Source organism: Lepidothrix coronata, unplaced genomic scaffold, assembly GCF_001604755.1.
Source record: "Lepidothrix coronata isolate B3197 unplaced genomic scaffold, Lepidothrix_coronata-1.0 Scaffold77, whole genome shotgun sequence".
Lineage (NCBI taxonomy): Eukaryota > Metazoa > Chordata > Aves > Passeriformes > Pipridae > Lepidothrix > Lepidothrix coronata.
In genome coordinates this window covers 2665520-2679425 of record NW_016690257.1, presented here as the reverse complement: position 1 = coordinate 2679425, position 13906 = coordinate 2665520, and the positions used below count along the sequence as shown (strand labels likewise).

Here is a 13906-nt window from a genome sequence, read left to right as displayed (position 1 = left end):
GAATGGAGGAAGGAGAGGCAGACCTAATTTTCGTACCAGAAGTACCAAAGCACAGGGCAGAGCAGGTTGGTTGCAGTCATGATGTTGAATCACAAGCACTTACCCCGTTTTAAATGGTTTTCCAATGTGGTAATCCTTGACTTCAGCTCCTTACTTTAGCTCCTATTCAAAGCAGGCAGCTTGACATCTTGTGACACCTTCCTGCTCTTCCCAAGCCTTTCTAACAGGGGTTGTCAAAGGAATCCGTGGTGTCTCTCCCTGACATCAACACTCATTGTGCCAGTACTTGGGGGCGCTTGGGAGGAGAAACCTACACATCTGTGTGGGGTAAGGGAAAGCTTGGGGGACCTTCCAAAACTCTGCAGGGCTGAGAGTGAGCCCCAGCTCTGGGGGCTGGCACATGGTGGTGGCCATACTGAAGGCTGTAAAGAAACTGAAAGGGCAGAGCAAAACTCTGTGGGCTTGTGACCATCTTCTACACAGTCATCCCAATAATCAAGGTTTTGTCTTTTCTTTTTGCTTTGGGAAACACCACAGAGTCAGATGAAGAATTTGGGAAGAGAGTGTGGGTTCCCTGTGCAGAGTCCAGTGACGAAATCTGTGAACAAGGTAAGAACAAGGGGTTATGGCCCTGATGCTTTTTGTTTATTCCTTTTCCCCTTCCAGGCGCATTTTTGCAGTGTTAGACACAAAATGTAAGTATGCATAGCACAGAAACTGATAGTCCAAGCCCTAAGCAAAGGAGTCTAAAAAGATCAAGCTGAATAAGGTTTGTTTTTAATTCGTGCCATTACGATGGTTTGGATTTTAGAACAGTTTGTATTGTATCCAAATGATCTATGTGTGAATAATTGTTACCAACCTCCTGACACCAGGACCTAATTAGGAAGTAGGAGCCTTAAATAGGCCATTTGCGTAGTGAGTTTCCATATGTCTCCTTGCACAATTTATTTGCTTCACTCCATTGAGATAGAATGAGAATGAAACTCTTAGAGCTGCCTTTGACTCTGAGGCTCTTCTCTTCATCTGCTCTGCAGTTACAGCCCACTATTAAGAAGACAATATCTCTTGCCCTGTGTTCAGACAGAAAAAGGTGCTTGTAGTGCTACTTTTATTCCAGATTGCCCAAGTTTCTCTATATCCAAGTCTCCAATGGAAATGGAGTGAGAAATGCAAAACCAATCTGCAGACTAGGAAAAATGCAATGTTGTCAGAGAAAGCACAGAGGTCAGGGCAGGATGATCTTGAAGGAATACTACCTGTCCTCTCTACCTCACAACCCTGCTGAAAGCTGGTGCTGTGGTATTTCAGTTACTGTATAGATGCAATTTTAGGAATTCAATGGATAGAAGCAATTTGAAGAGCTCTGTATTGCTTCTGTCTGGGTTTCTTCCTGCTAGGATGTGAGGAAGGGGGAAAGGTTGGTGAAAGGCTGCCTGAGTTTTATCTTAGTTTTGAATATTTAGCTCAGTCTGGACCAACATCCTCCCTTGGATTCCTTGTTCATTTTTATGATGCAGGATATGTTCTTTAAGTATAGTTTCAGAATATATCCCTTATTTCCAAACACTTCTTGCATGCATGACTCCACTCATGCTTCATGTGGCCCTCTTGATTCTTTTACTCCCATCATCCTGAAGTCAGCAAAACTTCAATGTATGATTAAGTGTTATTTAAGGGATAAACTTTAAGGAATGTTCAAGATTTATTTGGTTTGGTAAGTTTTTTTTTCATCCCCAAATCTGGATCTTTAGTTTCCCAGTGAAAGACAACTCTACTCGCACTGATTTTGTTTATGATAATTCACTTGCATGTTCCCTTCCAGGAATTGTCATTACCTTCCAGAAGGGAGGTTAGTGTTAGTCCCCTCGCAGTGATAATTATAATCAGACCTGTCAGCCTTCACACAGTCTACGCTTATCACTTGCATTTAGGAGGATTTTTCCTGAAGCCTATTACCAGTGCTGCTTCTTAGGGAAAAATAGTCATGATTTTTTCCTGCTAATCTTTGATGGCTCTCAGCTTTGAAAGCATGGAGAGGAGCAAAATGACTGCCAGTTGTAGTTAAAGAAACTGTCTGTTGGTTCAGGTACAGAGGTCTGTAAAGCCGGGGAGTGGGAGGATTGTCTGGGAAATGCTGAGGGGTTTAATTTGGTTGTGACAACACCTCAGGTGTGCTGGGGACACAAAGCAGAGCCTTTTTCAGTGGTGGTCCCCACAGGAACTACCTCTGCAGATCCACTAGACAGAGGCTTCAGGTAGCAAGTGGCTCTTGGCAGTGGTTCCCTCTCCTCCTGCTGTTTTGGGCAGCGATCTCTGCCCAGGTTGAATGGTTTGGAAGTAGGATGGCCAGAGAAGTGGCTGCAGTTGGCACTGGAGGCCATGGCTGGTGTCATATGGACCAGTAGCCACTGGCACACTGCAGTACAGCAGTGCTGGACAGAGTGGTGGTGTTGGGTAGGATGTGGTTTAGTAGTTATTCATTCCAGGATGTTTGAAAATTGTCCCCCCTAGTGTTACTCCCTGGGAAACACATTCCCCCATTTATTGGGTTCCCTCTCCCCCCCTTTTCACTCAGTTATTCCTACTGATATGCTAATAAACCCCTTTATTTGTTTTGGGGGGTTTACTAGCTTGAAAAACAATTAATTTTTACCATTTCATCAGACTAAATGACTGATGTATCTTTTAGTCCCTCCTGTGTTATCACCATGCTTTTTGTAATGTATGCAGAGATTTGGGCTCCCTTGATTTTGGTAGAATCTGAGGGTGGTCAGCACTTCATAGCTTTTGCAGCAAAGGAGATGGTGAGAGATTGGGAACCCTTATGTTCTCTGCAGTTTCATATTTACAGTGTGCAGTGATATGATTTGCCTTTGTTTTATTTAAATTTACTGGGAACTAGAGATTTATTTATCAGGTGTCATTCCCTGAAGGATGATAAATGCCATATAGAGAAGACTTCATCTATTATACAAACAGATTTGAAAGCTTTGCTATTACATTCCTCTGACTGCTGAATGGAGTAAAAATGCCGTCGGCTGAACAGAGACAGTGATACTTAGCAGTAGCATCTTATGACCTTTTGATCAGCTGAGATCTCAAGCCATATTAGTGGACAGATTATGATGTGATGGAAAGAGGGCCAGGAATAGCCTTTTTATCATGAGATCCTTTTGTGAATATCCTTCTTGGGTGTATTCAGGTGGTTAATCACTAGGCTAGGGCAATCAATTGGAAGCAGGGGAATGAAACACTGGTGCAGGCACTCCAAATGCACTCAGGTTTGCCAACTGCAGCTGGATGTTACAGCTTACAGTTTCTCTCTAATATTCTCCTACCCTCCTTTTCCTATCAAGGCTGTGGGTGACCTTGCATTATTTCCTAATACTAATAACCCCATTTTGTCAGAACGAGCTACACAAAATGAACCTTGAGTCCTTGGACCACAGGGGACCTGCAGTCCCTGAATCAAAGGTGTGCACATTGTAAATATAGATATCTGTGAATGGAAACTCACATGGAAATGTCTCTGTCATTTTAGAGATAATAACAGTAATGCTTAAGCCTATTTCAACCCTTTTTAGGGAAAAAAATAATGCAGGTTTCAAAAAATGCACAGCCTTGCCAGTATTTCTCTTTTTACAGAGCCAGGCAGAAAAAACAAGAATGACTTTTACATTGATGTTACCTGCCTGCTTGTGCAGAATTACTACTTAAACTTTGCTGTAGTTTTGCATTATTGTCCTTTTTGTCTTAACGGCCAAGACAAACCTGCAGCCTCCTTGAAAACTGAACATACATAATTGCTCATTTACTGCTGACTCTGCACACCAATAACAGTTGTGCCGAAGTTTGACCAGGCTGCTGTGATCAGTTTTGGAAGGAAGGAAGGAAGGAAGGAGAGGCACGTGTTTTGTCTGTCTGAGCGTGATCACGTGCCCAGGAAGGCCCTGATGGTTGTAGAGTATGCAGCATCATCACACTGTACGTGGTTAGCGTGGGGGTGTCCAAGTTGCACACATTTTGCTTCCTCTTGAAGCCAAACAAGCTGCTCATTTTACTGACATGAAGAAGGAGAAGGGCTGGCAGTGTGTGAATCACAAACTGCTGCCAGTGTAGTGGGGATGCTGATGCACCAGGTCTGGAGAACAATAGCTACCACAGCCCTATGGAAACTCTTTGAAAATAAGAAGGTTATGGAGGTGGAAGAAATGCACAGCAGGACACTGTCTCCTCTTACCTCCCCCAGCCTCTTCAATCAGGTGCCTGCTGGGCTTCCCACTCCTCCTGCCTTTTGCACTAGATCATAGGATCACAAGGTATTAGATTCTGCTGGCATGAAGTCATCCACCATCCTCCTGGCATTATAGCTTCCTGAGTCAGGGAGCCACCACGAGACATTGGGACTGTGAGCCCCCATGGTCCTTAGAGTTGCTGCTGCCAGGGCCACAGGTTGTCCAGCTGGGAGCTGGGAGGTGACACCAGCTGTTTGACACAAGTCTCCATCATCTTTTCCTTAGGAAAACAGGCATTGCTAAAGGTGGATGGCAGCCTTGATGCCACTGAGAAAGTGCCATTGATGAAATATAAGCAGCTCAGTATGACAAGGAGCTCCCTCCCAAGCTCCTTCTGCAAACCATGAGTCAGTTGCTGCACAGGTGATGCTCAAGGCTGAGTGTTGGAAGTGTCATGATCTAAACCATTCAAAGGGATGAGTTCCTCTGAACAGCTGCCATATCAAAGTAAGAGCTTCTGAAGGCAGCTTTGAGACCTTTTCACCAAGAAGTCTTTGTGGTGCGTGTGATGAAGAGAGTGTAGGCACAGAATGTTTCCCCTGCCTCCCTCCTCTGCCTTGTAGTGCTTGAGTCCCTGTGGGGTGTAGGAGGGTGCCCAGATTTGGGTGACACCATACCAAGGTCTTCCTTCTTGGTTTGGGGTTGCATTCACCCTGCTTCACCTTCTACCAAATGGCCCCTGCCCTGATATAATCAAGTCTTCTCAAAAAGCTTCCATTCAGCTAATTATAGCTCAGAGAAACCCATGAAAGGAGACTTGCTTTACCTTTGTTAGGTCAGCACAGAAGTTTTATAGAACATCTAGAGGTATCCCAATTGTCATGCTTTAACCCCAATCAGCAGCTAAGCTCCACACAGCCACTCACTCACTCCCCCACCAGAGGGATCAGGGAGAGAATCAGAAGGGTAAAAGTGAGAAAACTCATAGGTTGAGATGAAGACAGTTTAATAAGGAAAACAAGTGCTGTGCACACAAGAAAAGCAAACCAAAGAATTAATTCACTGCTTCCCATGGGCAGACAGTTGTTCAGCCACCCCCAGGAGAGCAGAGCCCCTTCACACGTAAAGATTACTCACCATCACTCCAAACATCTCCTCTCTCCTTCTTCTCCCCAGTTTATATATTTTCGTATGGTCTGCAATATCCCTTTGGTCAGTTTTGGTCACCTGTCCCGCCTGTGCCTCCTCTCAACCTCCGATGCACCCCCCACTTCCTCACCAGTGCGGCAGTAGGAAAACCAGGAAAGGCCTTGTCTCTGTGTGAGCCCTGCTCGGCAACAACAGAAACATCTCTGCGTTATCATCCCCATGTTCAGCACGAATCCAAAACACAGCCCCATACCAGCCACTGCGAAGAAAGTAAACTGCCCCAGACAAACCCAGCATGCCAGTGTAGCGTGGTTGGAGCACACGGCAAATACTTGAGGTGGGATGATTTTCGGGGGGTGTGCAGCTTAAAGTTGCAAACACTGAAGATGTAATATCAGGCAGATGACAGTGGTGTGCGGTGGGATAAGGAGAACAGTGATTTGTTTATGAGGTTAATCTGTCCATGCATAACAATTTTTTTTTTTCATTTTAAACACACAACATCTGGTTCCTTGCAAATATTCTTAGATTGCAGACAGCAGTAAACTGGTTTCTTATTGAGTCAGAGTGATTTCATGAACCAGCAAAAGGATTATTGCAGTAACCAAATTTAGAGCCATACAGTCCCCTTCTCCAGGCTGGAAAGAAGTGATCTTGAGCAGGAAAAGTGCAAGAAGGACATTTGTCATACCAGTGTCTTAGGCTGTATCTGCCGAAAGCAAGTTAAACAGTGTTTGGGAATGTTTACGAGATTGTAACTGGGCATACTCAAAGTACTGGGCCAGTCCTCAGCACACATTTGGTCCATGACAACTAGCAAGCTCCTAAATCATTCTTAAGCATGGCTCAGGGTTCATCCCAGTGAGCTGTTTGCATTTAGCTGCTGCATTAGGGAAGTTAGACACGGTCGGGAGCAGAGGTACAAAACACTCTGTGCCAGTTGGCCTCAATGCCTGGAAATATTTCTGGGCACATCTAACTTACTAGTGGCTGAAGAGGCTCAGGCCCAACTGAGAAACTGGACTCCTTCATTCTAAACTCCGTTTGTCAGCAGTGGGAGAGGGGAGCCACCATCAGAAGCAGATTCAGCCTCCCGTGGTCCTGACCTCTCCAAATCATAAACAGTTGCTAAGGCAGCTAAGCCTACAGGGTGCAACATGCTGATAGCAGTGAAAAGGCTGGATTATCCCCCAAAAGGCAATGTGTAGTACAGGTACATTTCCTGCATATTTACTAGTCACCTCCCCAGCCTCTTTGAACTCAAACAAAAAGATTATTAAGTCACTGAGGTGTTCTTTCCCACAACAGCGAGTGCCACCCATTATTTTTCTTCATAGAAAGCATTTCTTTCTCCTTCACTGTAGGGAGGTTCCTTGTCAAAGAGTTCCAGTCATAAGGTTGGTGTCCTGTATAATTTCTTTTCACTGGTTTGGTCGTTGATAGTTAAATCTGTCCATAGGAGACAATTGTAGACTTATATATAAAAAAGCAGCTCATGGAAGGATACAGCATTATGTCTTTCAAGTATAAGTAAACCCTCTGCTTGATAGAGAAGGCTTTATTTTGAGTCCACCCTGTCCAAATATGCTAATATATTGATATATATAGATACAGGTATCTACTCTTTCTCACACTGAATTAAACACCTCACTGAAAAAAATAAGTTTTGACTGAACCACTGCAACCAAACTGTAATGTAACCAGTGTTTCATTATCTTTTCTTTCATTGAAATCTGCTCATGCACAAGGTGATCTGATATAATACTTGTTAAAACATATAAAAAAAAACATTTTCCCTTGAAGAGTACCTCAAGTGTTTGGTCACAGAAGGGATGAAATTATTGATTGGACTTGGCACATATTTGAAAACATGACCTAAATCTGCAGGTTTTAGGGAAGGAGGTATTTTCTCCAGGTATTTCAGTAAGTCACATAAGTAAATTATATTTCTGACATGTTAAAGATGTTCCATTTTAGACAAAGGAAATGATATCCCAGTTGTGTCACTGAAACTCAATGTCCTGAGTTGCTTGTTAACAGCTGCACATTTATTGTTTCAGTGTCCCAGTTTGCTCTCAAGTATAAATGAACTGCTACATACCAAATAATCAATATCTCTGCCAGCTGAGTATGCCCTGGAAATACAATATTGCTATTAATATTGATCCACATGACAGAAATCAAGGCATCAAACCTTGTAGGCATTACTTGCCTGCACCCTGCCTTTTCCTTGCAGAGTAAATCACTATTTCCCAGGGAGCAATGTTTCCTGCACATCCTCCTTACCTGTATCATAATGAACACAAATACCAACATGAGGGTAACTGGGCACAGGTGACCTGCAGAGAGGGTGCTATAGTTTCATTTCAGCCCTGTATGGTTTCTGGGTGCAGCAAACCAGCTGCAAAGAACACCAGTAAAATGAATCAATATCAGCTCCAGTATCCATCTCGAAGGATGCAGCACACAGCCTGGCTGGACAAAATAATCAGTGCCCCGATGTGCCACAATGATACTGAGAGGGCTGGAGGGCTTCCCTATGGTGACAGGCTGAGAGGGCTGGGGTTGCTCAACCTGGGGAAGAGAAGGCTCTGGGAAGACCTCAGAGCTCCTTTCAGTGCCTGAAGAGGCTTCAGGAGAGCTGGAGGGGGACTTGGGACAAGGGATGGAGGAATAGGACAAGGGGGAATGGCTCCAAACTGCCAGAGGGCAGAGTTAGATGGGATACTGAGAAAGAATTTTTGGCTGTGAGGGTGGTGAGGTACTGGCACAAGTTGCCCAGAGAAGCTGTGGCTGGCTCATGCCTTGAAATTTTCAAGTCCAGGTTTGGTAGAGCTTGGAGCAACCTGGTCTATTGGACAGCGTCCCTGCCCATGGTAGGGGGGCTGGACTAAATGATCTTTAAGGTCCCTTCCAAACCAAGCCATTCTGTTATGTTGTGGGAAAAGTGAGATGGGCTGTGGCTGGATGGCTTGGGGCCTCTGGCAGCCTTCTCCAGAATCGTTAGTGGTTTGCTTGCGGAGGTAACTTCAGGCTCAAGTTCTCAGTTGGGAAGGAAAAAAAAGGGTTCTGCAACACTGAGTATTGCTGGCAGCATCAAGAGCATCTGTTCCTTGTTCTCCTGTCCCCTCCAGGCTGCCAGGTTGCCTTGGGAGGAGAAAAATGTGGTGCTCCCCATTGGCACATGTACGTTCACACACACCTCTGTGAGTTTGGCGGCTTTTGTCGTGTCTGTAATGACTTTGCAATGAAGCTGTGAATGAAAGTTTGGCAGATTGGTTTTAACAATTGTCAGTCTTCCCAGAAGCAGCCCAGAATTTCATTAACTAAGGTATAGGCTTGATTTCCTATAGCTCTTTTCAGATTTTACTGGATCCAGAGAAATTAAATGAGTGTTTTATCTGTGTGCCACCAAAATTAGTTGTCACAGAACCCTTCATAAAGGATTACTATAGTTCTGGTCTGTTATGTTTGAGCAGAAGCTGCACTATATGATGTTCTCATTTCTTTAATAAGTGCCTTTAGTTCAATAAGAGTGATGGGAAGAAAGTAACCTGGATATGAGCAGAGCATAACCTTGGTAAGGAGAAGTGGACATTTGAGGGGGAATGGCCACACCATGCCACCATGGCTGGGTAAAGGGGCAGGACAATGATGGAAGCATAAAAGCAGGAGCCTCAGACAGCTGGAAGGAGTCCACATGAGGCCCTGACAAAGTGAGGGAGGAAGAAAGTCTTTCCTTCCACGTGTTTTGGGAAGATGCCATCAGGAGAAATGGTACCTTTTGCAGTGCCTTGCTCCCCTCCTCGGGGAAGGTGGCCCCATCTTGATTCAGTGTCACCATGACCTGCTGTGCTACCAGTTTGGTTCTGTCTTCTGGGTGAACTTTACCCACGCCATCCCCTTGCTCCAAAGGAGCAAATTTATCAGCCTTATCCTTCATCAGTGAGCTTCAGCTTGTCTCCTGCATGAAAAGCCATTTAGCACCTGCTAGATGAAGCTCAAGACAACATGTGAGGAAGTCTATGTGAGGAATGAGATTTGTATTATCTCTTACTTGGAGGAATCAAGGTCAGGATTGAAGTGCTCACAACAGTAAGAGTTGCAGGGAAAATGAATGCAAGGCTCTTTATCTACTGGCAATTCATAAGACCTGACTTCATATCAAAGATTACATTTTCTACACCCTTTCGGAGGTAAGAAACAAAAATTCAGACACTCAGCCAGGAGCAGGTAAGACTTAGGGTTTCCCAGGGTTGCTATTTTGCAGCTGAAGTTACCACCAGCTGTAGCTGTGTGCTATCAATAGAAAGAGGTGATGGCATGCTTGCACACTTTTCAGAAGATTTCTCCCTCCAGCAGTATCACCTCTTCTCTGTACAGACTCAGCAGCTCACTTCAGCTGCTTCAACTGAAACCACAAATTATGTCATTACATTTTTTTTCTTCCATTGGATGGTGAGTGAGTGGCCATTTCTGCCCTTATCTCCTCTTTTAAGATAAAATGCCCAAAAATGCTATCATCGAAGTTCAGAGGTCATTGGTGACTTTAAAATCCTCTCCAATTGCCTTGGATCAAGCCCAAATGAAATAAAAATCAATGAGAGAGTCAAGAGGCCAAGACACCAGAATGATGTGTCCAAGGCAAGCAGCTTGCTGGTTTCAGAGTGTTTCTGGCAGCCATCTGCTCGTTTGAATTTGAGGATGTGACGCTTTTAGAAGTCAGAGAAAAAAAACTTACACACTCAGACCACAGTCTTCAGATATTTTACTTGGATTCTCTTTCTTGTGCCCATTTTCTTGCGGCCTCTAGAACGTCCTGTTTTTCAATCACACTGTTAGCAGGTGTTTGTAGTGCTGAAATACCATGATGTGTAATTCTCTAATTAAAAAAAAAATCTCTTTGAAGCCTTAAAACAATTTCTTTTCACCCCCCTTCATGAAGGAGCAACAGAATAGACTGTAACTAAAACTCAGTAGTCACTCATTTATTTACATGGTTGATGATTGGCCCTTTTTAGCTCAAAAGATACAGTTTTTTTTGTCATTCTACTCCTATTTCAACTCCATGGTCTCAGCCTTATCCTGTGTAACAGAACAAATGATCCTTTTATGGATAGTGTTAACTGAGACACCAGTGACCAAACCACATTTAAGATCTAAATTCCCCTTTTATTCTCAGAGGTGATCAGGATCAAAGAACCAAGATTCTGAAGCTGGAGAGAGAAACCTGAACTCTTGGTGCATCCTTCCTGTGAACAAATAAAGATATTATAGATTTCCTCACTGCCAATGTGACCCCCCTTAATCAGCAGCGTGGCCACAGTTAAGGAGATAATGTTGTGGTAGTCCATAAAATCCCTGTTGTAGCTGGGGCATCATAAAGCAAATGTACTATTGTTCTTGGCCCAAAGAGTGTGTGACAATAAAAGGTGAAGGTGGCAGCTGAAGAACTCTGCAGAGGCAGGCAGGAATGGGAAAAGGCTCTGCAGAGCTTATTGGCACAGCCAGCTGTGGCCAGCTGTTGGTAGGGATGGGTGCAGCTCACTGGGAGAGGTTTGCAAGAGGACTTTGGACAAGGCTGGTGTAATGAGAGCCTTTCCCTTTCAGGAGAGACAGCCTTGGGGAAGAGATGAAGGTCTATGAGCAGAAGATGTTTACTCTCTTACTTGGCACTTGCTTAGGGAAAACATTCTTTCTGGATTAAAAAAATAAAAAAATAAAATTTAAAATGAATACGGTATTCATAAACTAATGAAAGCTGCATTTTCATCTGTTATAATGGACTTCATTAAATTCTGAACATTTACCACATCACAATGTTTATCTGCAAGGCACTATTTCCCCCCCGCTTAATAATAAAAGGGAACAGCAGGAGTACTGCAGCAAAATTTAAGCCACTTCTAGCATTCGGTGTCAGGATTTTAATGGCACCCACTTGGTTTCCTTGGTATCTACCTTGGTTTCCTTGTATAGCTTCAGTTTGCCTTGTGTGACAAAACTTTTTTTTTTTTGTGCCATGCCTCTCACACATAAATCTCATCATCCCAGAAAGCAGGGCATGACGCTGTGCCTGTTTGAGAGAACAGGAAAAACACCATGTGATGTGATTTGGTGGTGGCCGCAGAGCAGCACTGCTGGGAGTACACCTTGGTCTTCTAAATCCCATCCCAGGAGAGCACTGCATCTCCCACAGGAAGATTTACCCCCTTGTGGGCAGTTTCATATAGGGTGGGAATCAAAGGCTTGCAACTAAACAGGCATGAAGGCAGTGGACATCTCCCCATTGGCTTCTTCAGGGACTGGATTGCTGTTCTCTGTCAGGGTCAAGCATTCAGAAGTGGTAACTGGAAAGGAAAATACTCAGCTTGGTAGACAAAGCAAATAACATGATGTTGCCTGTGTTTTCCTTCCATTTTTGTCACTGGCCATTGTCTGTTGGCTCTTTCTAGTGGGATTTTCTGAAAGTCTTCCACGGAGAAGTGAAGAGGTGACATCTTCTGTGTTGAACTTCCCTCTTTGTTGTCTTCTGGTCTCAAGTTTGCTTTGAGAGCAAATTCAGTCTTATTCTGAGCCTCTGTAGGGCTCACCAGGTCCTGTGCTGGTGCTGGTGCCTGCCAGCAGCAGCAGCAGCAGTGACTTGAGAGGCCCAGAGTCATAAGGGCAATGCTGTAAGTCCCTGCAAGAGCTGACTGTGGCCCTGAGTCACCTATAATTAGCCAGGTTTTTTGGGTGGAAAATTACCTGTTTGTTTAAAATGGTCCTGTTCTTCAACTCTGTGCTTCTGGGGGGGGTGGTGGTGGTGCATGCTTCTGAAAGTCCCGGAGCAGGGATTTAGTCCTGAAGCCATCCCTCTGAGTTGGGAACCCATGGTGTTCCCAGATTGCTTTGCTGTGTTACAGGTGGCCTTACTGCAGTCTTGGAGGGGCCATGCTTTGGTATGGCCATGCAATACTCACTGTTGAAGGGCTGTCCTGTCCCTTCAAATCCTCTGACTTGTCCTTTGCCATCACATGCTAGATCATTTTACAGTAAGGTGGTTTTCTTTTCAAAAAAACCCCAGAAGATTGATGTTAAGCAGCTCCAGAAATCTCTGGGAGCCATGCTGCCAAATGTCCTCTCCCTTTGGCATTGGGAGTCTCCCAGCGTGGCGCTGCCTTTGATTTGCAGTGACAGAAGATATGATGAATGAGCCTCTCTGGGCTCCCTCATCCTTGGAAACGAGCTGTAAATCTAAATGGATCATATCCCAGTGAAATCAGCTGAGGAACAAATAAATCAAGTGGATTCAGAAATATTCCCACTGCTTCCAGGAAGAACTCAGAAATGACTCCCTGATAAATAAGGAACTGTCCCTTCACATGGCTGCAGAGCTGCTGCCACCTCAGCATTTCCCATGAAGGCAGCCTGTGGTCATACAGCTCTCAACAGACTCAAGGAGTAGAGGAAGGAAGTGGGCAATAACATCCTTCCTCCAGAGCCTTGTCCACCCCACAGACACATCCCCTGGCCAGGGAAAGAGCTTGTTGTTCCTAGACTTGGCCATCCTCTATAGGGCCAACACTAGACCTAGGGAATGGAGTGGAGGTTAAACCAGAGCTGAATCTGTGTCTCAGAACCAAGCCAAGCTGCTTTTTCTGATGAAAATTTAAAAAAAGCGCCGTTGCCCAACTTCATATACCTTGTTAATCTGGCTGCTCCCTACAGATTAATGACTTTGTGAGCCTTTTATAAAACACTGGGGATAGACATGTATGCCTCTGGCAGAAATTACTCTGTCCGTGCAGGACTGACTTATAGGGGACAGTTGGTTTTCTGGAAATCTGGTTGAAATCACAGGATGAGGATGCTTTGGCAAGACAGTCTAGCAAGTTGAAGGAGAAGTGCTTTCTGAGCACAGACTCTAAGCCATTATTAACTTTTTATTGCCCTATCTGGCAGTGTTCAAGACCGGGGTGGATGGTTCTCTGAACAATCTGGTCTCATGGAAGGTGTCCTCCATGGCAAGGGGGTAGGAATGAGATGATCTTGAAGGTCCCTTCCAGCCCAAACCAGACTATGAGTCAATGAAATACTGTAAGAAATATGCCAGAGGGTGCTTACAGGAGCATTTGTGTGTGACAGAGAAAGAAATTTCACCTATATGGCAACTAAAGCACCAAAGCCACCATTTGCTGCCATCACCACATACAATTTTTGTCCCTGAATTTAACTCACAGTATTCTAGGTGCTGCAAGCATAGGACTTGGTAGTGCCAGAGTTGAACTGAAAAAGAAGTAGGTAACGCAGAGATTGAAACGATTCATGTCAGACCCATTTTTCTCCACATTTCCCTTGACTTGCTTAGTTTGTGGAAAGCTTCTTTCCCTGTCTCACAGCTGGTGGACAGAGCCAGGGAAGCATAGCTGAAAGTCTCTGTCTGCAGATACAGGCCTGATACACTCCAGAGAGACAAAAAGAACAATCAACTAGATGAGAACCGAGCCAATTAAATGTCTGAGTAGTGTTTCGAAAGTGAA

At 44.4% G+C, this 13906-nt stretch overlaps 1 protein-coding gene across 4 annotated transcripts in view; it reads left to right on the top strand.

Annotated features, from left to right (window-relative positions):
- Positions 1-13906, top strand: part of SETBP1 (SET binding protein 1) — a 263613-nt gene that overhangs the window by 122323 nt on the left and 127384 nt on the right. For all 4 annotated transcript variants that reach the window (XM_017819786.1, XM_017819785.1, XM_017819787.1 and 1 more), the window contains one exon: positions 538-609. In XM_017819786.1, the coding sequence (XP_017675275.1) occupies positions 538-609 (72 nt within the window). The remainder of the gene's footprint in view (positions 1-537; positions 610-13906) is intronic.